This window comes from Pteropus medius, unplaced genomic scaffold, assembly GCF_902729225.1.
Source record: "Pteropus medius unplaced genomic scaffold, Ma_sr-lr_union100, whole genome shotgun sequence".
Lineage (NCBI taxonomy): Eukaryota > Metazoa > Chordata > Mammalia > Chiroptera > Pteropodidae > Pteropus > Pteropus medius.
This window is the reverse complement of record NW_024340849.1, coordinates 16426632-16451695: the sequence shown is the minus strand read 5'-3', so window position 1 is coordinate 16451695 and position 25064 is coordinate 16426632. Positions and strand designations below refer to the sequence as shown.

The window sequence follows — 25064 nt, the reverse complement described above, 5'->3', positions numbered from 1 at the left end:
AATTATTCTTTTGATAGCCAGTAACTTAAAACAAAAACAAAAAAGGTGGCACTATCCATTTTCATGATTTAGTAATAATTTTAAATAAAATTTAAACAGTATCTTCGTATTATTGAAAAATATTTTTTAATACTCTGAAAGTCATGTTAATAGCCTTGAAACAATGATCGATGTGTATATTGATTCAAGGACTCTTCCATAACTCTAAAGCATGCATAACAGTTGCCCCAGTGTTTCTTGGCCCATAGAATAAGAATAATTGCTATACAACAAATTACGTATAAATAAAATGAAATTATGGTCTTAACTACCAATTCTTCCTTTTCAGGCTACTTACGTGAATCTTAGCTTTAAGTCAGTGAATACTTTACTTTGTACATTTTTAAACTGATTCACATTCTCTTCTTTTAATTTTCCTGCTTCATAAGTATTTTGCTGTTTAACTTGCCCATCACCATTGCATGCGGATTATATTTCATTCGGGGGAGAAAAAAGTGAAAATTAATATCAAGTACATTCTTTAAACAGATTGAATACTGGTAAAAACAAACACTAAGTAAATGCCTAATGGAGTGAATCTGAGAGGAATGTGCTTTTAGTAAATTTAGGCTGTAGACATGTTTGAGTAACATTTTGCTATCTTTGTTCTAAAGACGTATGCTAATGGATGGGCTAGAGTAGCAGTAATGAGCTCACTCCATTAAATTAGTTCTTTTTTCTTGTTAAATATCCAAAAGAGAAAAATGGCCCACTTAACTAGGAAAAAAAGTTTTCATTTTAGTGCAGTAGAAGCATGATGCATATTTCCTTTCTAATTTAATTTCTAACCATTAAGACTCAATTCTATAAATGATCCACTGAAGCACTTGGAGAGATTAGAGAAGCATAAACTGAATGTCATTTGAATTTGGCTGGCCAGACACCATGATGTTACATAGCATAATTCGAATTTAAGATCATATTTTTATGAAGGCACTGAGATGAAGCCCAGTGATTTCCATGAACAATTACTAAGAAGGTCCTTGAATGGAACATGAAAATTGGTCTCCTCCGTGGTGGTCATATTATTATTAAGGGTTATATTGGCCAAGCCTTCTAGTCATTGTGATTTGAACTTTTATGAAAATAGTTAATTTCACTCTCAGAATCATAGAAAGAAGTTGCTTTTCAGTCTGTGGGCTGAGGGGAAAGGGATTATAGCTCTAATGAGCCAAATCTGTGCAAATGAGAAAATAATAATCTCCTCATAATTGGAACTTCCTTTTTAGACTAAATGTTGGCCATGAGTTTGTCAAAAGAAAAAAACTCATTCATTATTTGATTAAAAGAATATGTGTAAATTAATACCAAAGAGCTTACTAGAAAGAGGGAATTAAAATGCCTGGCTTGTTTTCACAAATATGTACATTGTTGGAATCTCATTCTGATTTTCTAGTCAAAATAATTATTGTTCTTTTTTATGTAGTTTAGAAAGCAGGGGCCAACCCATCATCTCTTCAAGTAGTATTTGATGTTTACTGCATGAACCATTCACTTTCTGTCTTTCTGGAGATGCCATGTGGGAACCGGGGCTACCATACCCATTTCTCACATGGGGAAATGGAATATGGCTTGCTCAGTGTTTTAAACGCATTCTTGAATTGGAACTAGGATTCAAGAATGTCAGTTTCCACATTCAATAGGCAGATTATTATAAGCAGCATTAGTAGTTGCAGCAGTGACGGTGGCATAAATTAATAGGAGAAAACATTTAATAACCCTGACAGTACTTGGTTTAGTAGCATGTGAATGTGTGGTTGTGGTTGGAAGCTCAGACCTACGAATATTGTGGCGACATATTATTTAATAGAGGTATACAGTTCTGCTAGGGCTCCTTGTCTCCTTTTTCTGGCTTCTCCTAGCCCTTCCACGTCTGCTGAGTTCTCTGTCCCTCTGAATCCTGGCCCTTCTGATACTTGAGACCAAGAGAGTTTACAAGTCAAGTTGGAGGTTAATAGCCATTTGGAAAACCGCTGGAAGGGGCAGTCATTCCTACAGAGGAGTTCAAACTGAAAGGAAAGACAGTGAAGGTAGAGGATGAGAGTCCTCCTGTGTGTTTCCTGTGGACCGTCACAGCTTTTGAAGAAGGGCTCTAGCGCCTCCGCTAAAAACAAAGCAAAGCAAAGCAAAACAAAAACACTGTGGGAAGAGCCCTGGAATTAGGCAGCAATGTTTGCTCGCTTGTAGGAAGGTTTTAAGAAGCCAGTTTTCAAAAGCCAGGGACTTTCTGTAATTAAAGTATCTCCCTTTCTATCCTCAAAAGAGCATCACTATGCATTATCTTGATTAATAACCATGGCAAGCTAGTAAGGTAATGTCTGAGTTGCCCACAAGATCACAAAACTGATTGGTATGAGAGCTTGACTTGCAACTCCTTTTGCTCGACCTTTTGTTTGGGATCAGTTGGGGATTGGTCCAATGCTTAACTGCTTCATAGAATAAAAGGAGGCCCGTCTCTGTACTTGTTGGTTTACATGGTCTGTAATAGACATGATTGATAAAGTTAAACATGTCTAGGAAATGTAATAAAATAAAACCCTCCAAGGCAAAGACTTTGGTCAAGCTGACTGTTTTTGAAGTAGATAAAGCAATGCTAGCTCACTGATCTGGTGATTCTATATCATTATAATAGGGGTTACTGCTTCTGCAGAGAGGGCTTAGATCAGTTGTAAGAGCTCAATGATTATATGACACTTAAAAAAAATCTTCACCACTCTTTATTAGTTATTTGGCCTCCTCTGATCACTTGAAGTCAGAAATACTGACTATAAAAAAGAACTATAAAAAAGAAATGAACTATTATGCTTTTATAGAAGAACTAATGAAAGACAGCTTTTTGAAAATTCCCAAATTATCCCATATCAAATGTATTAATCCTACTGATTGCCTGCTCGTAACATGTTAATACTCACTGTGAAATTCAAATCTTACTATTTAAAATCAGTGGCACACTGGTTTTCAAGTTTCTACAAAAAGATCTTCATCTTCTCACAGGTCCCACCCAAAACCACTCCCAAATAAGCATACAATTTTAATATAGACGGAAGCATAAGATAATTCTCTAACTTTTCAAGGGTCAAGTTTCTCTCCACAATTTCCTCCTTCAAAACATTTGCAAATTTTGCCCAGCTTTCCGTCTCACAGTAAATAGTGTACAGAGGAGTGAGAGAGAGCATCTCATTCCTTCAGCCTAAAGATTGGACCCTAGATGTATGCATGCTTGTTATCTCAGCCTTGAAAATGAGCCAAGATGTGGAAAATACAAAAACATCAATCAGTGGACAGGTGGACCATAGAGGAGTGTAGAATGGCATATTTTAGGTTGGCATATTCCACCAGTCCTGCATTCAATCTGGATTAAATCTTTAGCACTTAAAATCCTCAGGCCCTACCAAAAATATAGTCCTGAAGGGTGAATAAACCTGATGGGAACAAGAGCTACCATTTGTCAAATGTTTTACTCAAATTAAGATACATTGTGTTTACAGAAGCCCTTTGATTCACCAAGGGGGAAATAGACCAGTCAACATAGTTACTAGGGCTAATTTGGCATGGCTTGTTCTTTCTAAACTGCTTTACTGTCTCAGGGGTATATGGCAATCAAAGTTAATAACATATTAGGTGGCATAAGTAGATTAGTATTTGCCAGATGGATGATATTGATGGGAGTGATATGAGTTTAGAGGAAGGAGGAAAGGGAAAGTTTTCCCTGAGGTAGAATATGAATATCTGAATATCTGCTCATGAATGATGTTCTTGAGTTCAAAATCCTATGAAGGCAAGTTGGTGAGAAGAAGCATGAAGTATTGTTTTTGTTCGTTTGTTTGTTTGTTTTTTGTACATAGGGTGTTTTAGAAAGGAAGGTTAATTCTGTGCTTTAATGGCCAACAGAAGGAATGGTTTGGATGAGTCCTTCTCAAATTTTAATTTCAGATTCTGATTGAATTGTCTTAGGTAAAGTTTGAGGGTCAATTGCCAGTAGTCATTAAAAACAAGAGTGCAAGAAACCACAAAACATAGTTCTCAAATACGTAATTCTCAGGAAGTACTTCAGAAATTTAGGCTTTCCATGTGTCCCCTTTAAAATTGTCTCCAGGTTTTTACCTTTAAGTTGTACCCTAAAATACTCACCTGCCAGGTTTTTTGTGTCTTGCATCAGACTCTCCATCTCCCTTAAAGTAGCATTGCCAGATTTAGCAAATAAATAAAAATTTAAAAAATAATAATATAGTGTTCCCAGTTTTAATTTTAATTTCAAATAAACAATGAATAATTAGTATAATTACACCTAAAATATTGCATGGACATACTTATACTAAAAACATATTTATTTGAAGTTCAAATTTAACTAGCTATTCTATATTTTACCTGGCAGGCTTACCATTGAAACTAATGCCTTGACATGGAATTGGTTTTCATCAACCTCAGCCCTATTGCCTTTTAGAACAGCTAATTCTGTGTTGTGGGGGGGCTGTTCTGTGTATTGTAGCAGCATCCTTGGCTTCCACCTACTAAATGCCTGTAGCGCATAGTTGCCACAATTAAAAGTGAAGGGATGAGTTGTCTGCAGATGTTACCAGTGTCTCTTGGGAGAGCAAAATCACTGCCAGTTGAGGAGGAGACTCTGTGTGTGTGTGTGTGTGTGTGTGTGTGTGTGTGCGTGTGCACACACATGTGAGTATATGTGTGTGTGTTTGTTTCCGAATGTTTAGGGAACCAAAACATGAGACTTCAGGAAAGTTTGCTCATGTCTTTCTTAGTCAAATATATCAGACAGGTTTATCTACCTATGAATCTGTTTTCTCATGCCCTGTCACCGCAACACATGCACGAAGGTAGTATCTAAAGGCTGTATTAATCATAATGTTATTTATTCCATTTCCTGAGTAGTTTACCCCTTTTCTAGAGCCTTGGAATCTATATCTGTCCCAAGTGCCGAAAACTTGATCCATGAAAATATAAGTAAGCATTAGCGAGATTAAACTCACACTTTCTTGCCCAGCATTCCTGATCTTCCACCAGCTCCCTCCTCCTTCCCCAGTCTCTCTCCCCTTTGGTTTTCCACTGTATTTTCCAGTGTTCCCCTTTGATCCGCTCCGTCCTGTGACACAAACCAAACTTAGACCGCTGGCTAATAATGGTGTTACACCAGCGTTTTCTGATCGTGTGCTTTGCCTTCCTTCCACCCCACCTCATAGCCATCCTTTTAATCAGTCCGTAAAGTCTAACTTTTCAGGAAACCCTATTTTTATTTTTGAGCTCAAAGGGATCTATCTCTCTTCTGGCACTCTATCTGTTTCTCTTACCTAGTATGACAGATTCTTCCCCTGGCTTAGAAACATTTGTTGACTGTCGCTCTCATTCACGTGGAAAGACCATCAGAGTAGGTCTGGGGACTGATTTAATGTTGCACCCTCCACAGAACCATTAATGTGCAGTCCCCCGAGTACCCCCACCATCCGCCTTTGCATGTGAATTTCCCCGCTTGACATGCTTTGTCCCACGCAGCCTCATGGCCCACTCCCTCACCTCTGTGAGATCTTTTCTTAGTAAGGCCTTTCCTGACATCCCTATTTAAAATTGCTACAGCTCCCAGCCTCCACTCAACTCCCTTTGCTGATTTATTTTTTCCCAGGATATTCATCCCCACTTTCTCCTACTTTATTTTTACTCATTTGTTTATTATCTGATTCCTCTTATGTATGTAATTTTTTACTAGGGCAGGATGTTTTATCCTTATTATTTGTTACTTTATTTTTAATGTCTGGAGCAGTTTCTGGCACATATTAGGTGCTCAATAAATATTTGTTGAATGAATGAATGTGCCAGAACACCTGAGAGCACTTTAAAAGAAGTTAGTCTTAAAAAAAAAAAAATCCATGAGAATATAAGTAAGAATAAGTAACAGAAAAAAATATTTTAGCTGTAGGACTTCTAATACACACCCAGATACAAACTCATCACTTTATAACCCCATCTTGCATTTATTTCACACAGAAGGCTTAGGAAAAAAAGTTGAAAAATTGCACTGATTACAATTTGGAAGGAAGGGTACTGCATGGGGCTCCCTTGCTTAAACTTCTCTCTAATAGTAGGTCCTGGAGATTCCTCAGTTCCTGATATAACAAATATTGTATTATTTGTCACTAGCTAAGAAGCTGTAGAAATCAAATTGGACCAAAAAAAAAAAAGTGGAAAAAGCTGTTTCATAAACCTTTGCTTTTTTTTCTTTTTACTTCTTTTATTATGTTCGTAAAAGTTGTATTTGAAGTGAGCAAGTGCCCTCTGGGGCTATGTCTACATGAAATGTTAAGGTATTAAGTGATTATTTTTATACAATCGATCACACGGGTCAGATGTACCAGATGGGTAGATTGTTCTCCCAACTATATCGATCAAATTTATGTGAAATTGACTAGTTGATTTGGAACTCCTGAGTCAACATTATATAGACAACGAGTCAAACTTTTTCTCTAAAGGACCAGATAGCAAATATTTCTAGATTTGCAGGCTGTGTAGTCTCTGCCAAAACTACTCAACTCTCATTGTGCTTGAAAGCAGCCATAGATAATAGGTAAATAAACGGGCATGGCTGTGTTCCAATTAAACTTTGTTTTATGGATACTGATATTTGAATTGCATATAATTTTCACATTTAATGATGTTATTTTAAAAAATTGTTTTCAACCATTCTTTGCTTACAGGCCCTACAGAAACAGGCGATGGGCCAGATTTGGCCCACAGACTATGGTTTCCCAACGCTTGCCACAGAATTTTTGCTTCAAGATATACTGGGGTCCTCCTAGGCTATTATAATGTAATCTGAGCAAGACTAGATTGAAATGGAGTAGCCATGGGAAATGTGTGAGATCATGCCCGTTAAATGAAAGAAAGGCAAGATTTTGAGTCAGACAGCAGCTTGTAGCAGATATTGGAAACATGACTCTGAGTTTAATCTCCAATTAAGACTTTTTAGATCCTTTGTGCTTTTATCTAAATCCTCTTCTCACTTTACAACTTTTAGGCCTAATTAACGCATGTTCATCCATCTATCCTTGTACTAGTGCTTCTCTTAGCATTTTAGAAAAATCTATCCATGAGTTTTTTAAAAGCTAGAATTAGTATGTATTTGTAGAAATGGAGAGTCAAGCATGTTATTTTCTACCCTTCGTGCTACGTAATGCTTTAGATTATGTTTTCTCCACCTGTGTCATCTTAGCTACAAAGAGATGATTCCAGCAAAGAAAGGATGTTCAGAGTCTACTACTATGCAATTAAAACTTAAGACACTAATGGTTTTAACTTCTCTTTTTTTAGATCTTGTCCAGAATGATGTTTTTAGATCTTGTCCACAATGCTTATCCCCCCTCCCATTCATTACTATACGTTTGAATAAATTGCTTACAGTTTATATAACCTCTAATGATTTTATAATATAACTTTTGTGGATAACAGATAATGTATTTTCCAAGATATTTTAAATAATTGTTTATCTCAATTTCTCAATATGTTTTTTCTCAAGAATTTCAAAAAGTGAATTTCCGTGGTTTCGTTGTATGGCTTATCCAACTGTTACTGGTTGTTATTAATGTCATGATCGTTTATTTCGATTTGTCTCAGAATTAGACAGCTTATAGCCTCCGTACCAGACAAAATCATCTTCCTTAGATGAGTTGGTTTCTCTAAGCGGGAGACCTTTCTAATGCTTCTCTCCGAAGAAACTAGAGTACTTTCATCTTGGCAGGAGGAGACTGGGTTTAGTCTTTGAAAAGAAATCTGTTAAGATGCTGATAATGTATTTTCAATCAGTAAAATTAGCCTTTCACTTAATAAATAAAGTGAGTCTCTTCTACCCATTTTATATCACAAAGGATTTAGATTTCTTGTTCCTTGTTTTAATTGGAGATTTAAAATATATTTCCATCTAAATGCATTAGTGTTGAGCTCCCCCCTCCCCCCATCCCCAAATTGTGCTTCCTGTTTGAAAAAAAGATGAAATGGTTTCATTGCTGATTGGCTGGACGCCTATACAACTTCCTGGCTGCAGGCCATTAACACCCTGGCCAGAAGTGCTGACAGGAAGATGAAGAGATTTACACCCTCTGATTTCTGTATTAACAACAAGGACAAAACAGTAGGTGGTCTTGTCAGTGGGTAATACAATTTAAAGATATGATTTCTTTTTCCACAGGTGCATTTGTCTCTGAAAATTAGCAGTTCAGCTTGGTGTGAATAATAAGGCATCTTCTCTGATGAGTTTGAATCATATTAAAAATCTATATTATGGACAAGTTTATGATTTATAAGAATATGGCCATTTCTCTAAATGACAGAAATGGAGTCAGCGTACTTTTTACATCTAAATTCTGATAACTTGAGAAATTCAGTGGAAAGGACATGTATGGAAAGCTTTATGTTTTATAAAGGGACAACACATACATGAATAATAATGGTGAAAACCTTTGTTAATTATTTGACTTATTTAAGATAAAATCACTCTTTAACAACAAACAATGATGAACTATTATAATATGATTGCTATGCCTAAATTCTTCACTCTTTTCAATAGTTAACTATGTATCTTTGAAGGGATATATGTAAAGTAGATGTATATGTGTATGCATACATAAACTCACTTGAAATAGAGGGATATATGTATATATTTGACTACAGTTGTACATATACAACTATACATATGCACACATACCTCTATATCTGTATCTGTATCTATACACACCCACCACATATATGCACACAAACACATGTATTAAATATTTAATCAAGCACATATATACACATATACACCTATGTCCATATATCAGATATAGACATAAACTCAGATATAGAGAACCTATAACACAAAAAAAAAAGTGGAAAAAGGAATTAAAGATTGGGTAAAACTATTAATTTTATGTTTTCAACACATCTTTTTTCCATTAAATGAAATGATTGGATTTGTTTGATCTTTAAGGTTTCTTATCTTTAAATGATGAAACTAGCATTTGTTTATCTTCATGCTTCCTTTCATGAAACCACTTAAAAATTCTAGAATTGATGGTAGATAATTATTGGAGGATAAAAAGATTCTAGAAGGAATACAGATGAAGAATCAGGCCATCAATAATCAGTCGACCAATAGCCGTTTACTCCATGTTACTGCAAAGGCACTGCTCTGGACAGAAGAGAATACAGATGAGTGAAGTCTTGTTCCTACTTTCAAAATCTTATAATTTTGGAGAAATATGTAGACATCGACATCAAAGCCATCAGTGTAAAGCAGAGATTGATAAGTGGGTTGGAAAATGCATAAACGAGTCCTACATTTCAGAATCAAGAGAGGTCACTTAAAAAATGACTTTACTATGAATCTTGTTTGTCCAGTTAATTTGCTTACAAAACCTTTTCTTGACAGCTGTTTCAAAGATAACCCAACTGTTTGGGTCTAAATTATTACACATCATAAGTTCTAAATTACAGTAATGAGACTTTCCCATAAATTGAGGCGACCACTAAAATATTTACAAATGGAAAGGGCCAGTCATCAAAACTTTAAAATTGAATAAATCAACTGAAGTTGATTACTTTAGAGTTTTTTAGCAGATGGTCCTTTGCCTAACTGGGCAAAACAAAAATAACCACTCCTCAATGTAATCAGACCTAAAACAAGGGATTTATATGGTGTTTTCACTCTGTAAGACACTGTACCATGAATGTTAACAGAAATATAGAGCATTATATCTATCCTTTAGCAAGCTAAAATTTAGATAGAAGGGATGCATGAAAATATGATAACGATTCCAATGTGTAGTTAGTTGATGATTACCAAACGAGTGCCAATGAGAGTAAATTCTCTGAGAAATCAGAGAAGAAACGGGGAAAATAGATTTGATTTGAATTTAGAATGTTGAATTTGGTTCAGATATTTTACTTGTGCATGCAGCAAGTATTTATTGAGTGCCTCCTAAGTGCAGGCACTGAGGATACAACAGTAAACAAATCCAACCAAGGCTCAGCCCTCATGAGATATGAAAAGGCAAAGTAATCAGATAGGTGGGTAGAGAGCAGACGGTGGCAAACCTGAAAAGATAGATGGGAAAGTACAAAGCCATGTTCCGAAACCCAGTGAGAAGACCAGTTAGGATAGGACATATAGCTTTTAAAGGAGAATTATAGGGGAGAAGGATGGAGAGTGAGTGATCTCATAAACCTAAGAAATATATATATATTCACTATGGTATCTATATCTGGTAAGAAATTTGGAAAATAATGCTGTGTCCTGAGATCCCCAAATTTAAGCTTAAACTCAGATTAACCCTTCATAAGTTTACTGGTGAGAAATTATCTTACAGGTGAACCTCACACATCACTCATGGGGGAGGCTTAAGATAAATGGACTCCATTAGTATTTTAATAGATGGTTCTAGATCTAAGACTCAGTTCAATACCATATATCCTGAAAGGACAATGGAGATTACAATAAAATGTCAATATGTGTCTCGAACGTCATTCTGATATAGAAGTATCTGTAAATCACTCTAACGACTGTCTCAAGTCCTCAAATGCTGAGGCCAAACAAGTAAAATACATTAAAAGAGTTTGCTTCAAAGAAAGCAAAATTTGGTTCAAAGTGAATTCAAAGAACTTGGCAAAATTTAGGATAAATCCGGCTGTTTTAAACTTAAGCTTTTGATCTTCTCTTTGTCAAAAAGCTGTATGACTTTAATAATATTTTAGATAGGCTTTGAGAACAGGAGTTCTATCTACATAGCCAAAGTAAATTAGAGTCAGTGACACTAAATTAATGAAAAGGCTCAATTAATGACAAAGTAGTTTACTTGTGATTATAAGCAAAGGAAATAAGAGTTGTTCAAATAAATTTCAATTGGTCAGGGTTTTTTTTTGTTTTTTTTTTGTTTTTTACAATATTGGGCAAATTTTATTGGCTTCTCTCTTACATAAATCTCCAAGCTTGTTTTTTAGGTTCCTTTGTTGAGGCTTCGTGATAAAAGTTGTCTTATGAGCCCTGTATTTTCTACTAGATTGACAGCTCATCCATTATGGAAGTGATGGCGAATCTTTTATTTGCCTCTATATCTCACAATGTCTAATGTATTTTGTTAAATCGTGGTGAATGAATATAAAGTCGTATTAGTTTGTTTAAACATATTAGTTTGTTTAAATATATTAACTCATTTAAACATAGAATTACATGGTCATATAATTTTATAAATGAAAAGAACTTTGGCAGTCAAGTTCTGTAATCCTCCTTTATTTTTGAGATTCAGATCCAATAACTTGATCTCTTACTCTTGTCCAGTTTCTAACACAACATCTTACTCAAGTGTCTTTTTTTTTTCTTACTTCCCTCCAAACCACCACATGTTACCCACTTATGCCAAGTAAAACCCATAGATCACAACTAAATATTTTATGTGGAAATCTGGCTTATTCTTGGCCCATCTCTTTTCCTCACAAACCATACTCAATCTTCAATAGCTCCTTTTGATTATGCCTCAGAATATATCTAGTCTGTCTCTCCTTTTTCATTCTCACTGCTGCTTCATTTGCCCAAGCTGTGGAGCAGAACACCACACATTGGTTATCAGTCCCAGGGGTGGACTCTAGGCACTTCTGCCTACTGCATCTGGGTATCAGTGTTACAAAGGAAAACACAGCCCAATCAAGCACTGGATGGAATGATGCATTACTCACATACAGAAGAGACAGAGTAAGATCAGCTTCCATAGCAGGTAGTAGTCTTCCATGGCTAGTGGGTGCCCCCCACAGCTTATGCAGGACAACTGGCCTACTTGCACCCCTCTTGTACCACAGGAGAAGGACTCCAAATCCTTTCCTGTGGAGTCCGAGATACTGAAGGTTGGGAGCGTGCCTTCATAGTGAGTGACATACACACTTAATCAGAACAAAGGAACAGTCATTGCATCTGAAACAGAGAAAGGTATCGCCACACAAGGTGATAAGCCCAGCACAGGCTGTGTGGGCTCCTTATTCATTCCTAAGGAAGTGTTACAGGCCCGAGGCTCGTTCTTATGTGGCTTACTGGGGGTCAAAAGACTGCGTTCACAAGAATGCCTTTCTCAACACAAGCTGTATTGCCTTTCACCTAGACTACTATTAAGTTTGTGAGATTCTTGCTTTCACTCTGGCCTTCACCTGTGTCCTCTTCCCCCAAACTATTCTCTACACAGCAACCAGAATGATCTTCAAAAATAATATGAATCCAATTGTATAATTCTCTTGCTCAAAATCCCTTAATAACCTCTCAGTACAATTGAAGTAAAATCCAAACTTACTAAGATGGTATAAGGCACCTGAATTATCCACCCCTGGCCAAATCTCCAGTGTAATCTTTTGGCATGCCCCTCTTTGCCTACTGCTGTTCAAAGCTTATGCTCTATCTTTTGAACCAGGCTTCTTTTTAAGAAATACTTCTCAATATTTTAATACTTCTTTTTACATTCATAGATCATAAGATCAAGAAAGATCATAAACAAGCTTGGAAGTAATATTGTTGCTGAGTCTATAAAAAAGCACGTAAGTGCTCTGTAAGTATTTGAGGCTTAAAGCTGTTCTGAAGGAATATTTGACTTCCAACTACACATACCTGTAACCCAGGTCTGGCTCCCTTAGAGGCAGGGAAAAGATATACCTTTGCCCAGGCATGTCCTTTTTTCATCTTCCTCCTCAGTCCCAGTATCAGACAATACACCTGGACATGATTCCACAACTAGAAGGTTTTTAGGAAGGGTGATTTGCCATTCTCCAATTTACTGACATTCTTCTACAGCCAAATGATCGCTAGGGACTAAGAATATGAACAGATAAATTGGAATAAATGATTAGTGGTGGACATTGATCCAGGTAAGTCTGAGACACTTCGCAAACTATGAGCTTTGGTATCAAACTTTTTTTTTTCTTTTTGAATAGCTTACTATGTCAGGTATATTTGGTTACTCTGAGTCAAGTTATCAAAAATTTGGTAATTCTTTAAAGTGTTTTGATTTTATCAGGGTGTCAATAGAGAAAGTGGAAAATCACACAAGTTCTATAGTTAAGCAGAAATATTTTTTTATTTTTTTACTTTCATTGTGTAAATGCACAGCATGCAAATGCATTTTATTAGCTCTTGTTTTAATGACCTTTGAAAATAATATGAAAATCTCTTGCTAAGTTTTCTGGTTATGGGCTTCCCTATTTTAGGGGCTTTGTCATGATTCACGAAATATGCTGGATGTGAATCTCACACTATTTCATACCACCTGCCATCATGGAACTTATAGTACTTATGTAGCAAAACACACAAGGCCTATAATAAAATTAAAGAACAGTATCAAGCTCTCTTTTGTGATAGAAAAAAGCAGTTGTAGAGATCCCTTAGTGCTTCCCCATTATTTACTGAAATATTTACCATGTCCAAAAAATGTGGTGGCATTCAGATTCAATGTTTTGCACATGTTCTTCTGTCTAGAATGTCCTTTTGGATCTTGGGCACTTGGTGAAACCCTATTCACGTATTCAAGACCCAGCTCATAGTCCAGTATTATTATGCTCTTTCCTGATTTATCCCCTTCCTAATAGGCATCACTAAGGATTATTTTATCTCTGTCCCATAGTACATTGCAGTTGTCACATAGCACTGTCCTTATGCATTTGCTTTTCCTACTGGACTATAAGCTCTTTGAGGAAAGAAACTAGTTGTTTGTGATTGTCTTCTTCAGACAATTAGGATGATGCCTGCCACATATAAGGTGCTCACTAAATGTTGACTGTATTAGTTGGAGTTCCCCAGAGAAACAGAATCAATACTACATATATATGTGTAATATATATGTAATATATATGTAATATATATATGTATATATGCGTATATAATATATATATGTAATGTAATATATATAATATATATGTTATATATATGTGTGTAATATATATATATATATATATATATATATGTAGTATATATATCTATATATTTCCTGTATAGTATATGAATAATCTAAAGAGATTTATTGTAAGAAATTGGCTAATGTGATTATGGAGGCTGAAAAGTCCTGGACCTGCAGTTGGCAAGCCGAAGACCTAGGACAGCAGATGCTACAGTTTCAGTCTGAGAACCAGGAGAGCTGATGGTATACGTTGCAGTCCGAGTCTCAGTCGAAGGCATGAGAAGACTAATGTCCAGCTTAAAGGCTGTCAGACAGAGAGAGTGAATCCTCTCTTCCTTCACCTTTCTGTTTTATTCAGTCCTTCAGTGGATTGGAAGAGACCCATCCACATTGGAGAGAGTAATCTGCTTTACTCAGTTGACAGATTTACATGTGAATTTCACCTAGAAACACCCTCACAGATAAATCCAGAATAATAGTAAACCTAACATCTTGGCACTCTGGGGTCCAATTAATTCCACACATAAAGCTAACCATCACACTGACTGACTGGTTGACTGACTGAATGCATAATTTGGAAAGTCCCATGAGATGAGATAATCAATATCAGTAGGGGTTCACATCAGGGTTTTCAGGAAACCTAGATGAAGTAGTGAAGAGATGGTGGCAATGAAAAGATGCAAAACAAAATATTATACAATGTCAAGAGCTTGCTTTTCTGTTATTTAGGTAATCCACCTGCCTTGAATTAAGTACAGTTTACAAGTAAATATCAGCCACATTCATAATCAACTTTCACGAATGTTGTGACCATTCATTAGCCATGTGTAATGAGATTTAAGCTTGATAGAAAGCCCGAGCCTGAATTCTGTGAAATTATTCATTACTATTGATGATAAACCAATCTCAGGTTTTATAATAAGAATCGTATCTGTAGTAGCGAATGAAAATCAAGTGATTGTCAAAAGCTGTGGAGGTAAACATCTCTTCATGAGATCAATATGCTCATGAATAGTTGCTTGAAATTTACAATGAATGTAACACACTGAATAGAGTGTTAGAATCATTAGCAAAATATCCCTTTGTGTATTTCAAAATATGCTTATTTTAGAAAAACAGAAAAAAACATTTTATCTCACTTTAAAAAATGTTTATTAACATAATTTTATATGATTGTGTAATGTTAAGTACAGTAGCTATACCATAATTTGCTTAAGCAATCACCAATTGTACAATTAGCCCATTTTCTGTCATTTGCTATTTTAAATAGGCTGCATTGAATAATTTTATATATCTTTTTTCTTCATATATTTATGGATAGATTCCTAGGAGTGGAGTTCTTGGGCTAAATTATTATGATGCACATTGCCAAATCATTTTTCAAAGGTACTATATCAATTCATACTTTTAGAAGGATTGTTAATTATCATTTTGAAATCTTTGCAACATTAATAGGTTAAACCATTATATCATTTTTGTTTATATTTTTAGTTGTTGATTACTAATGAACATTTTTCTGCATTAGAAATTTGTCCTTTAAACAATTCCTATAGAAAATCTTATAGTAAAGTAAACAAGCAAACAATTCCTAATTGATCTGCATTATAAATATCAGTTTCCATTTGGCTTAATTCATATATACAAGTAAAAGACTGGTTTCAGTCATCAAAGATATAACAGCACAGTTAAGAGGAAAAGTAGCTGCCACAATATAGGGGTTGCTATCTCGCTCTTTCTGTAAGAAAAAAAATTCTAATCTTCATGTGGAATAATGGCATTGAATGTTCAATATAAGTGGATTAGATTTTATGAAGGATCTATGTCCAGGGAAACAATACCATGTTGAGTCTGAGAGAAAGGTGGTAAAGCTCTCTTTATTATTTGACCTTGAGCTGGGAAATAGATATCGTATAATAACTCAGATGAGTGAAAGAAAAGCTACTAAAATGCTTAGGAAAATATTTCCAAAGTCTGCCTATATTGACTCTGAAGTTAACAAGAAACAAGGATGGGCCAAGCTGAATCTTGCTTGTCTAATTGCTGATCATGAGTCGGAGAGGAACAGGGCTGTTAGTACATGGCTGTAATTCATACCTGACAACCGTCTCCAGGAAAAAGTTGGAGAGGCCAGAATAATCCAGCTCCGGTTTTGCTGGCCACTTCTACAGAGCATCTTTTAAAACTTTGTCTTTCCAAAGACGGCACCCTTTCCCAGTTCTTATAAAGGCACCATGTAGGCTACCAGAGGCCCTAATGATGTTATTAAGAGGGACGATTTGGAGAACCTTGGTGAGAAGATGATAGACCAACATTCAGACTTGCTATTTGTCACCCACAGATTACAGAAGTCCCAAAATGACTATCTGGTTCCAAGTCTTGTGTATGATCAGTCCTCAGGGATATGAGATAGTACTACCTCTCCAAAGCATTTATATTGGACATACCCCAAAGGTGATTCTGAGACTTAGTTGATGACATTTCTCCTTAGAATTTTTTGCCTGGAGAATGAGTTCATTGTGTGCTACTAATCTTGCAGAGCTGGACAGACAAACTGACTGTGTAATTTGCCTGTACAGTGCCCCCCCCCCGCCCCCTTCACATCTATTACATCCTTCTGAGGTTCAGTTAATTGGCCACTTAAGTGTTTCTTAAAACATTACACACTGGGTGAGTGTGGCTGGCTCCCCCTAGACACTTACTAGACTTGTTTTGCAAGGCCACTTTCAAGCCACTGCTCTTCAGCTAACCACCTAAGAGTCTGTAATTTTGCCAATGAAAATGAAGAAGCTAAAACAAAAGCAAAAACAAAAACCCGTAAAAAAAAAGTGGGGAATATAACTCTCAGAGGGACATACACGGCAGAAATATGCTTATAACGAATTCCATGACTCCTTTATTAGTCTTCTGGCTGCCGAAAAGAACCAGATCTAGAGAACTTCTCTTGGATTACCTCTATTCCCTTTCCCTTGGCTAATTAACGGACGTAGCCTTCAGGCTTTAATTTGGAGCAAACAAAGCATTAACACCAGCTTTCCTGTGGCAGTTGTAGAAGATTACCACATTGATGAATATTTAAAAGCAAGGCATGTTTCCAACCCCAGGTTCTGTGCCCCTATTGATAAGTCTCTTTTTTATTAAATGAACTTTAATTACTTAATAATTAGACCTTCCATAGGAGGAGATGGAGATCCTGATAGTCTGCCCAAGAGGCTAGAGGGCAAAGCAGGAGAATGTGCCATTTTCAGATTAGAATTTCAAAGGAGTAGGCCCAATCTGCAGAATGTGTGGGTGGAAAAGAGGCCTCCCCAGGGGCGGAGAGTCTAAACCTGGGCTGTGAAATGCTTTATTCCACTTTTGCTTAAAAAGCAAAATAGTTCAGAATTAAATGAATCAGAGTACGTGTGGAAGATGTTCAAACTTTCTGACTGTCTGGATGTGATGGAAAGATTTCTCCTGATCTGTGTGGTGTGTGTGGGCATGGGTGGAAGGGTAGGAGAGACTATTGTTCTCATTATTTTAATTCTGAGAGCCTAACACATTTGATGTCCCTGCAGATTTGGCAGCTTTTCATTTATTGCCATGGTGATTTTTTACCTCATTTTTTTTTCAGCATCACAAAAGAAAAGCCCAAATGAAAAATGTTTGCTGCTTTTGCTATTAACATTTCTTCTGCCCTGGTGACAGTTTGGTTGTCCCTAGCTCCTAAAGAAATATGTTTTGGCCGGAACCTGATTGATGGCTGCAGCCATTGCCCATGCTATCCCAGATGGGTGAGGGCCGGCTCTGAGAAGCTGATAACTTTGTTCTCGGAGACAGTGATTTGAGGGGAGGATGGGGAAATCTCATTTAAAATGTATATCACGGGTCCACAATTTAAACTTATGAAGCTTAGATAAAATTTTCATCGATGCACAAGGCATAGCTCTTTTTTCTCCATAGATTGATTCTCTTTTCAAATGAAAGGCTTTATGAGTTGACATTTATGTAGCCTCAGCTCTTTCTCACTTTTCCTAAAGAAATATCTGTTTTCTCCCTCTCTTTATGTTTCCGTAGTCATTGCTGTCATTCTTAGGCCTTCTAATATTTAGAGCTTGGGATATTTTCCTAAAGTTAGTATCTTACCAATAATACATATATTTTTTTCATTCAACAAGTATTTGATGGACATCTGGATGCCATGTACTGTGCCAAATACTCAGAGTACAGAATAAAATAGATCCAGCCCCACTTTTGTGGAATTTACAGGTTAGCCAGGAAGATGGCTATTAAATTAATTCTACAGTTAATTGATAACAATTGAAATAAATGCTGCAAAGGAGACGTATAGGAGCAATTCTCTCTGGTTTCGAAGGAGGCCTATTGGAGGAATTTAGAATTCTCATACTGTGCCAGCTCTGTTTACACCTACATATTCAAGCACCATGTTACTGAGGAGCTGAAAATACTGAAACCTTCACTCCTCTTTGCATGGGTAGTTAGTAAATGTTCTAGAAAAGAACTGTGGTTATAGCTGTTTAACAAGCCTTGAGCAACATTTAACAAAGTAACATATATAAATAGACACTTAATGAATCATTTTGGTGTTAAAATTAGTATTAGAGAATAATGGATCTTTTACAGAAATCAAAATAAGCAGAGTGGGACGCATTTCTCCATGGTATTCTCATAATGGCTATTCATCTCTTTCTAACAGCATCTAATGTTTACTATACAACTATAATTAGGATAGTTGACGTAAATAAAACCTCTGAAGCCTAGGCACTTTTATTGACTATTATCACTTATAATATTTGAATTATAAGTGTTTATGTTTACCATTTCTAGGACTGAGGATAAAATGGAGCTCAATATGTATCTGACTTTTTCATATGCAAAACAACATGTTCTGTTATTTTAATAGTTCCTGAACTGATCCCTCTCTAGGTGCTGGTGTTTGCTAATGCATGGATGTGCAGATAATCTGTAAACCTGTAAAGTGGCTGGCATGGGATACTTCCAACAAGTCTCGGTGTTTCTAGGTTTAAAGCTGCCATTGCATCCTGTGCCAGACTAGGTGTGAAGGCAGGAACCTTGACTACAATTCATTCTGGAAAAAAACCTCTTGTCAAAGCCAACACTGAAAGGCTCTTATGAAAGCACCAAAAATAGGTCTGCGTGCTATTTTTCATAGTGCAGTACTTCAGGCTGAAGTTTGTGTATAGGGAGAATTTCATATTAAACAACAGAGTTTTTCCTAGTACTGTGCCGATTCTAGGAAGTTGAGCAGTGGGGAGGTACTGATATATAATAGAAACTCCTCTTAAGATATTTTCACTTAGTTTGGTGAAATAAGGTATTTTAAGGAGTATAATAATTCAATACTGAAGTTTTAAAAACACATTTATGCACAGTGCAAATATTTGAATCAGTTTTGCTACCATTACAGTTCCATCTATAAAGTGGAGATAATAACACTTAAAAGAGCTGTTGTAAGGATTAAATGAAGTAATTTATAAAGGAGTTTAGAATAGTATAAATCATAAAACTGAGACCTTGTGCAAATGGGAAAATGGAGAAGTGCCCCCAAGTAATCAGACACCCAGGTATGTTCATCCCAAAGTGCCACAAAATGAAGAGACAACATTAGAAAATGAAGAGACAACAGTTAAACATAATTATCAAAATTTGGATGTTTACAATGCTCTATTTAAACATTTAGAGTCATGTAGAACCTTAGTAAATATTTTCTTTCAGTAGCTATTTCATATATTCTGTGTACGTAAAATATGAAAAAACATATATACAAACGTATAAACACTTTTCAGGCTTTTATTTATACAATCAAGTATGTCACACTCTCTGTGACTTACGAGTGCTATAAAAATGCAAACAGTTGGGAGATGATTTCCTGGAAGCAAGACTAGGGAAATGGGTATTTTTTGACTCAGTATTTTAAGAATGACTATATTTTTGATAAGTAGATATTAGAAGAGAGGGTACATCCCTTTGGAGAAAATATCATGAGAAATAAGTCAAGAGGAAGCCATGTTTAGAGCATAGGCCAGTTCAATATGTCCAGTAATTATTTTATGAAAGATGAGCCCAGAAGATGCATTGTCCTAGATACTTGGGTACCAGAAGTTGGGGTATAAGACAATATTAGAAAATTTTTGGAATGTCAGAGTTTTCTGAGTGAAACAAAAACTGGTCATTTAGGAACACTGATCTTTTGACTGTGTTTGAAATAGACTTGGGTAAAAAAGGAGTAGAGATAGGAAGACCATTTGGGCTGTGATTACAATGGATCAAATATGATCTAATGAGTTTAAACCAGGCTTTTTTCGTGAACAGGCTCTTGTACAGGTAACTATTTTTCATGAGGATCTAGTTAATATTGTATTTACGAATGAAGCGTAGGAATTGTTTGTATTGCATTAGAGCATTAAATGACTCTTCTGACAAAACTGTATTTCATTCTTATGAGTTACAGTGAGTTTAATGGTCATTACTAGGTGCTCATACTCATGCCTTGAAAATATAGTACTAAGCCGATAGCCTATAACTTCTTCTTTTAATACTGTTGCTGGTTTGTACACCACCATGAGATGTGAGTGCTACAATTCAGCACAATATTGGGGGCATTAATTCAAGCCATGCAGAGCCTCATAAACTTAGAATCGCTTTTGGATATGCAAGATTCCTTTGTAGAGATAAAAAAGAAAAAGTTATGAATCATATTTATAATTCCTCACTATGTCAAATAATCAACTGTTTGAAATTCTCAAACATTGTTAAATTTTAAACAGGAGGCGATTCTGACCCCTGTTTATTAAGATGTGAAATCACCATAGAGTACATACTAAATAAGCATGTGAAATAGTAGCCAATTCCATCAAGTCTGACTATTTTAACATACACTTTCATGTTGTGTCTGATTCTTCCAGCTAGTAGTTTACGTAAAGGAACCAATTGCTAAGTATCAATTTGAATTACTCTTTTATATTTTATTCTATGCTCTAGATTTTTGCAAATGAATTTTTTTAAGATTTCCTTTTTTTCAATTTTCATTTTTCAATTAGTTTCAAGTGTACAGCATAATGGTTCGACATGCAATTGAATTTTTTGAATACCAAAGGCATTCAGATGTAAAATAGATATTCAGAATTTTATGCAAAGTGTACAACTTATATAGGACCATATATCTGAATATATAAAAATATCCAGATATTTTATCAACTTTTAAAAAGTATTTTATTCTTATCTGCATTGTATAAAATATATAACTCTCATATGTGGATATATTATTCCCAACAATATTTCCTTAATTACAAAATAAAATGCTAGGGATGAGGAACAAGAAGAAAATTATTAAAAGAGCCAGACATTTGTTTGAAAATCTGTTGGCATACATAACTATCCCATTATCTGGCCACTGCTCATTGTTGTTTTGCCTCGTGTAGTAAATATAAATCATTCTCTATTCAAGTACATGTCTTAAATCCACACTGAGGTCAATCTGTAGTAGATTAATATACCTTGTTTTGAATAGACTTAAGACTATGCACTACAGGCAGCCTAGAAATTAGACTTTGAACAATGAGCCAGCGCACAAAGTTAACTGATTCCTTTTGGTCTTCAATCATTGGTAGGTAGATCCAGCACAGTTGTAGATTAATTCTGACAACTAAATGAGAAAAATAGAATTAAACTCATGCCTGGAGCCCTCTGTTGATGCATCTATAGTGTTGAGACAGTTCCAAATTCTCGAGTCTTAACTGGGGAACCAAATGAGTAATTTTAGTACATATATGTAAGGGATAAATTTCAATTGATAAATTAATATTTACATCAATATTAATGTTTTTCCATGGTCTAGAATTAGTTATTTTTACCAAAGAGCAATCTTAATATCACATCTGTTTATGTGAGAGGAGCTATAATGAGGGATATACTATCTTTGGCAGCTTATACCCATTCCATATATGATGTTGATGGAATTTCCTATTTCATATTCAGTTATCTTGTCTTTCAGATTCTATTCCCTGAAAAGGACATGAAATGCCACCTTTACCTAGGGAAGGAGACTTCTCTACAGCATTTCTGATTGTGTCTCATATTAAATTATGTTGTTTTGACATAGAGCATTTTGCCTTTGCCTTTTTGACTCCAGAAAAATTTTCATCAGCTCGTAGGGAAAGTTAGGTTTGTGAGAATTAAAAGATCCAAAATAAAACTAACAATATTTAAAACCGAGCACAGTAGAATTTGTTATTGACTACATATTAATGAAAAATTTCTTGACAAACTTTAAACCAGGAACTAGGAAATTTTGAGCTTGTTAAAAGAAATTGGTAAAATAAAAATCACAGTAACATAAAATATGATTAGGAAGACTTCATGTGTACCCCACACTGATGAATGAATCAAATTTTATAAAATACACATACAATGAAAACAATTCCGGTAAGATTAAAATGAAAATAGAAATACTGCAATTTAACTGTGATGAATAGAACATGAGTCAAAGGATTAAACTTATTTAATTGAATTAACTCTACAAATAAAATCAGTCTTTCAGAAATGGCATAATACACACATATATTTGTAATCATACAAAAAAGATTTTATGGTCAAAATATTAGGGTAGCAAATATCTATCTGTTCATAAAAGGAGTTTGAGTGGGCAGGATCAAAATATCTTCTACCCTTTTCAAGAACAGCATCACAGTGGAAGATCTCTCTCACCATGCTTGTGGTCAGTGATGACCAGTTTATTTCTCTGTTTGTCTTTTCTGTTTTCCTCTATAATCATCCATTTTCACATGTTATTTCATATGAACATCATAGTGGTCATGTAAGTTGAGTTAGCTCTTCTCCCATTTGATAGCTGTTTTGTGCTGGTCTCAGCCTGTGGATAACCAATGTGGTGGCTGGACCCACTCTGTGATTCTTAACAATAATTGCAAGATGCCTTCAGCAGCAATCATGAGAAAGGTTTGAAGAAAAAGAAAAATGGTTCATTACTTACAAGTCCTAGAAATTACATGGCACACAGTGAAGTTAGGGGTGGAGGGGTAAGGATGGGATTATTGGGGTTGAGGGCGGGAGCCTAAGGTTTCATAGGCTTATTCATCATTGGTGAATTTAAAACCTAAGAGTGAGAAGAGGAGAAAAAAGTAGCGGCTCTAATGGTCAGTTATCTAAATCAACCAAATCTCTAAAACAAAGGAGCCTGGGGAGTGAGCGGGGCTGCCTATTTATTTAGTTATGTGGGTGCCGTGTGTTTATTCCAGATAGCCATCTTTGAAGTGGATGCCTCAGCCACCAAAGTTTAAGTGTCACTTGCATTATAAAACAGAAAAAACAACTTTCTGAGCTTACACTACAATAGTCTACAGAAATGAGAAAGTTACCAAAGAACTCACATAGAGTAGATGGCCCAGCCAGGCTAGAAACATAAACTAGTCTAATTCCAACTTTAGTATTTTTTACTACATTACAACCATAACTGGCAGATATTGATGCACATTTATTTTAAGCCATCAGCCAATAAAAGGTTGTTCTTTGTTTACTGTAATCGGTGGTTAATACCACCCATTTTTTTTGAAACTGCCTCAGGCTATGCCACATGGCGAGGCCATCATGAATCCCCGAACTTCACAATTCTCTATTCAAAATCAGGTCTCTGAGGGAGCACATAGGACTGGGATTCGGAAGAACTAGGTCTTGATTGCAGGATTGCCATATAATAGCAATGTGAACTTGTGAGTGGAATTTCAATTCTGGAGCCTCAGTTTTCGAATGTGTAAAATTAGGATGATCTTGTCCGCTCTGTATATTTTACAAGACTGTTTTATTAACCAATAATAACAAAAGCAATAAAGATCTAGAGGTTCATGGCAACATCATTAGCTTTTTTTAGCCACAGAAACTACTGTAGTGCCAGCCACATAATGTGGTAAAATGAGAAGAGCCAATGAGATGAAATTTGAGAAAATACTTTGTAAAACACAATTTTCTATAAAGAATGCAAGTGTGATTACTTTTATTGGTTTTTGTGCCACCTCTGAAAGATGTATCCTTTCTTCTTTGTTTTTCCCCTAGGACCACTGAGGTTCCTGTCCCAGACAGAATCTGTCACTGCCTTCATGGGAGACACAGTGTTACTCAAATGCGAAGTCACTGGGGAACCTATGCCAACAGTACACTGGCAGAAGAACCAACAAGACCTGATGCCAGTCCCAGGCGACCCCCGAGTGGTAGTCTTGCCCTCCGGTGCATTGCAGATCAGCAGACTTCAGCCAGGGGACATCGGAATCTATCGATGCTTGGCCCGGAACCCAGCCAGCTCAAGAACGGGAAATGAAGCCGAAGTCAGAATTTTATCAGGTATTGTAGTGCTCTTTATTTTTTCCAGAATTATAGTCTCTAGAATAGTTTAAGCCACCATTTTTCCTTTTTAAGTAGTTTGTATTTATTTGAAGTTCTGTATTGCTGACTGGGGTTTTGTTTCATAATTTTTCTTTTCTTTCCTCTCTGAGCCATTAGATGAGGATACACCAGAAGCTTTTTCTTATTTTCCCATGTCTTATAGCTGAAATTTCTGGAGAAAGATATTTGCCTTATATTTGGCTTCAGCCATTCATTCACTCATTCCATTCATATACAATGAATGCTTCTTTGCGGAAAGCCCCCACAAAGCATTTTTATGTATTACTTCATTTTCCTCTGATAACACTCACAAGAGGTAGTTATTATCCCCATTATCTAAGGATGAAGGTGAAGCTTAGCAAGATTAGAACCTTCCCCAAGTTAATATTAAACATTTATTTACTCATCCGTTCATCCAGTCATTTTAGAGTAGCATTCTGTTTACTACTAGGAATATGTCGTGAGCAACTAAGACTGACACAGAGAGTCCGTCTTATTAGAGTTCTGAGTGAGCATGGACGTACACATAATTACATATAAACAATAAAGCATGATTGATAGTATGATAAAGAAGATTGTTTCTCTCCATCTCTTAAGCCTCTCTTCTCTGGCAGAGACTGGATTGGATATTCTCTATGATCCTGTCTCTTCCAATAACTGCCACTATCAACTATCTATGTAATATCTGCTTTCTTATTTGGTCTCACT

The 25064-nt window shown here is 35.8% G+C and overlaps 1 protein-coding gene across 1 annotated transcript in view; it reads left to right on the top strand.

Annotated features, from left to right (window-relative positions):
* The window catches only part of DCC (DCC netrin 1 receptor), a 983855-nt gene that overhangs the window by 434146 nt on the left and 524645 nt on the right, over positions 1–25064 (top strand). Inside the window, exon 3 of the mRNA XM_039841340.1 lies at positions 24030–24314. Within this exon, the coding sequence (XP_039697274.1) occupies positions 24030–24314 (285 nt within the window). The remainder of the gene's footprint in view (positions 1–24029; positions 24315–25064) is intronic.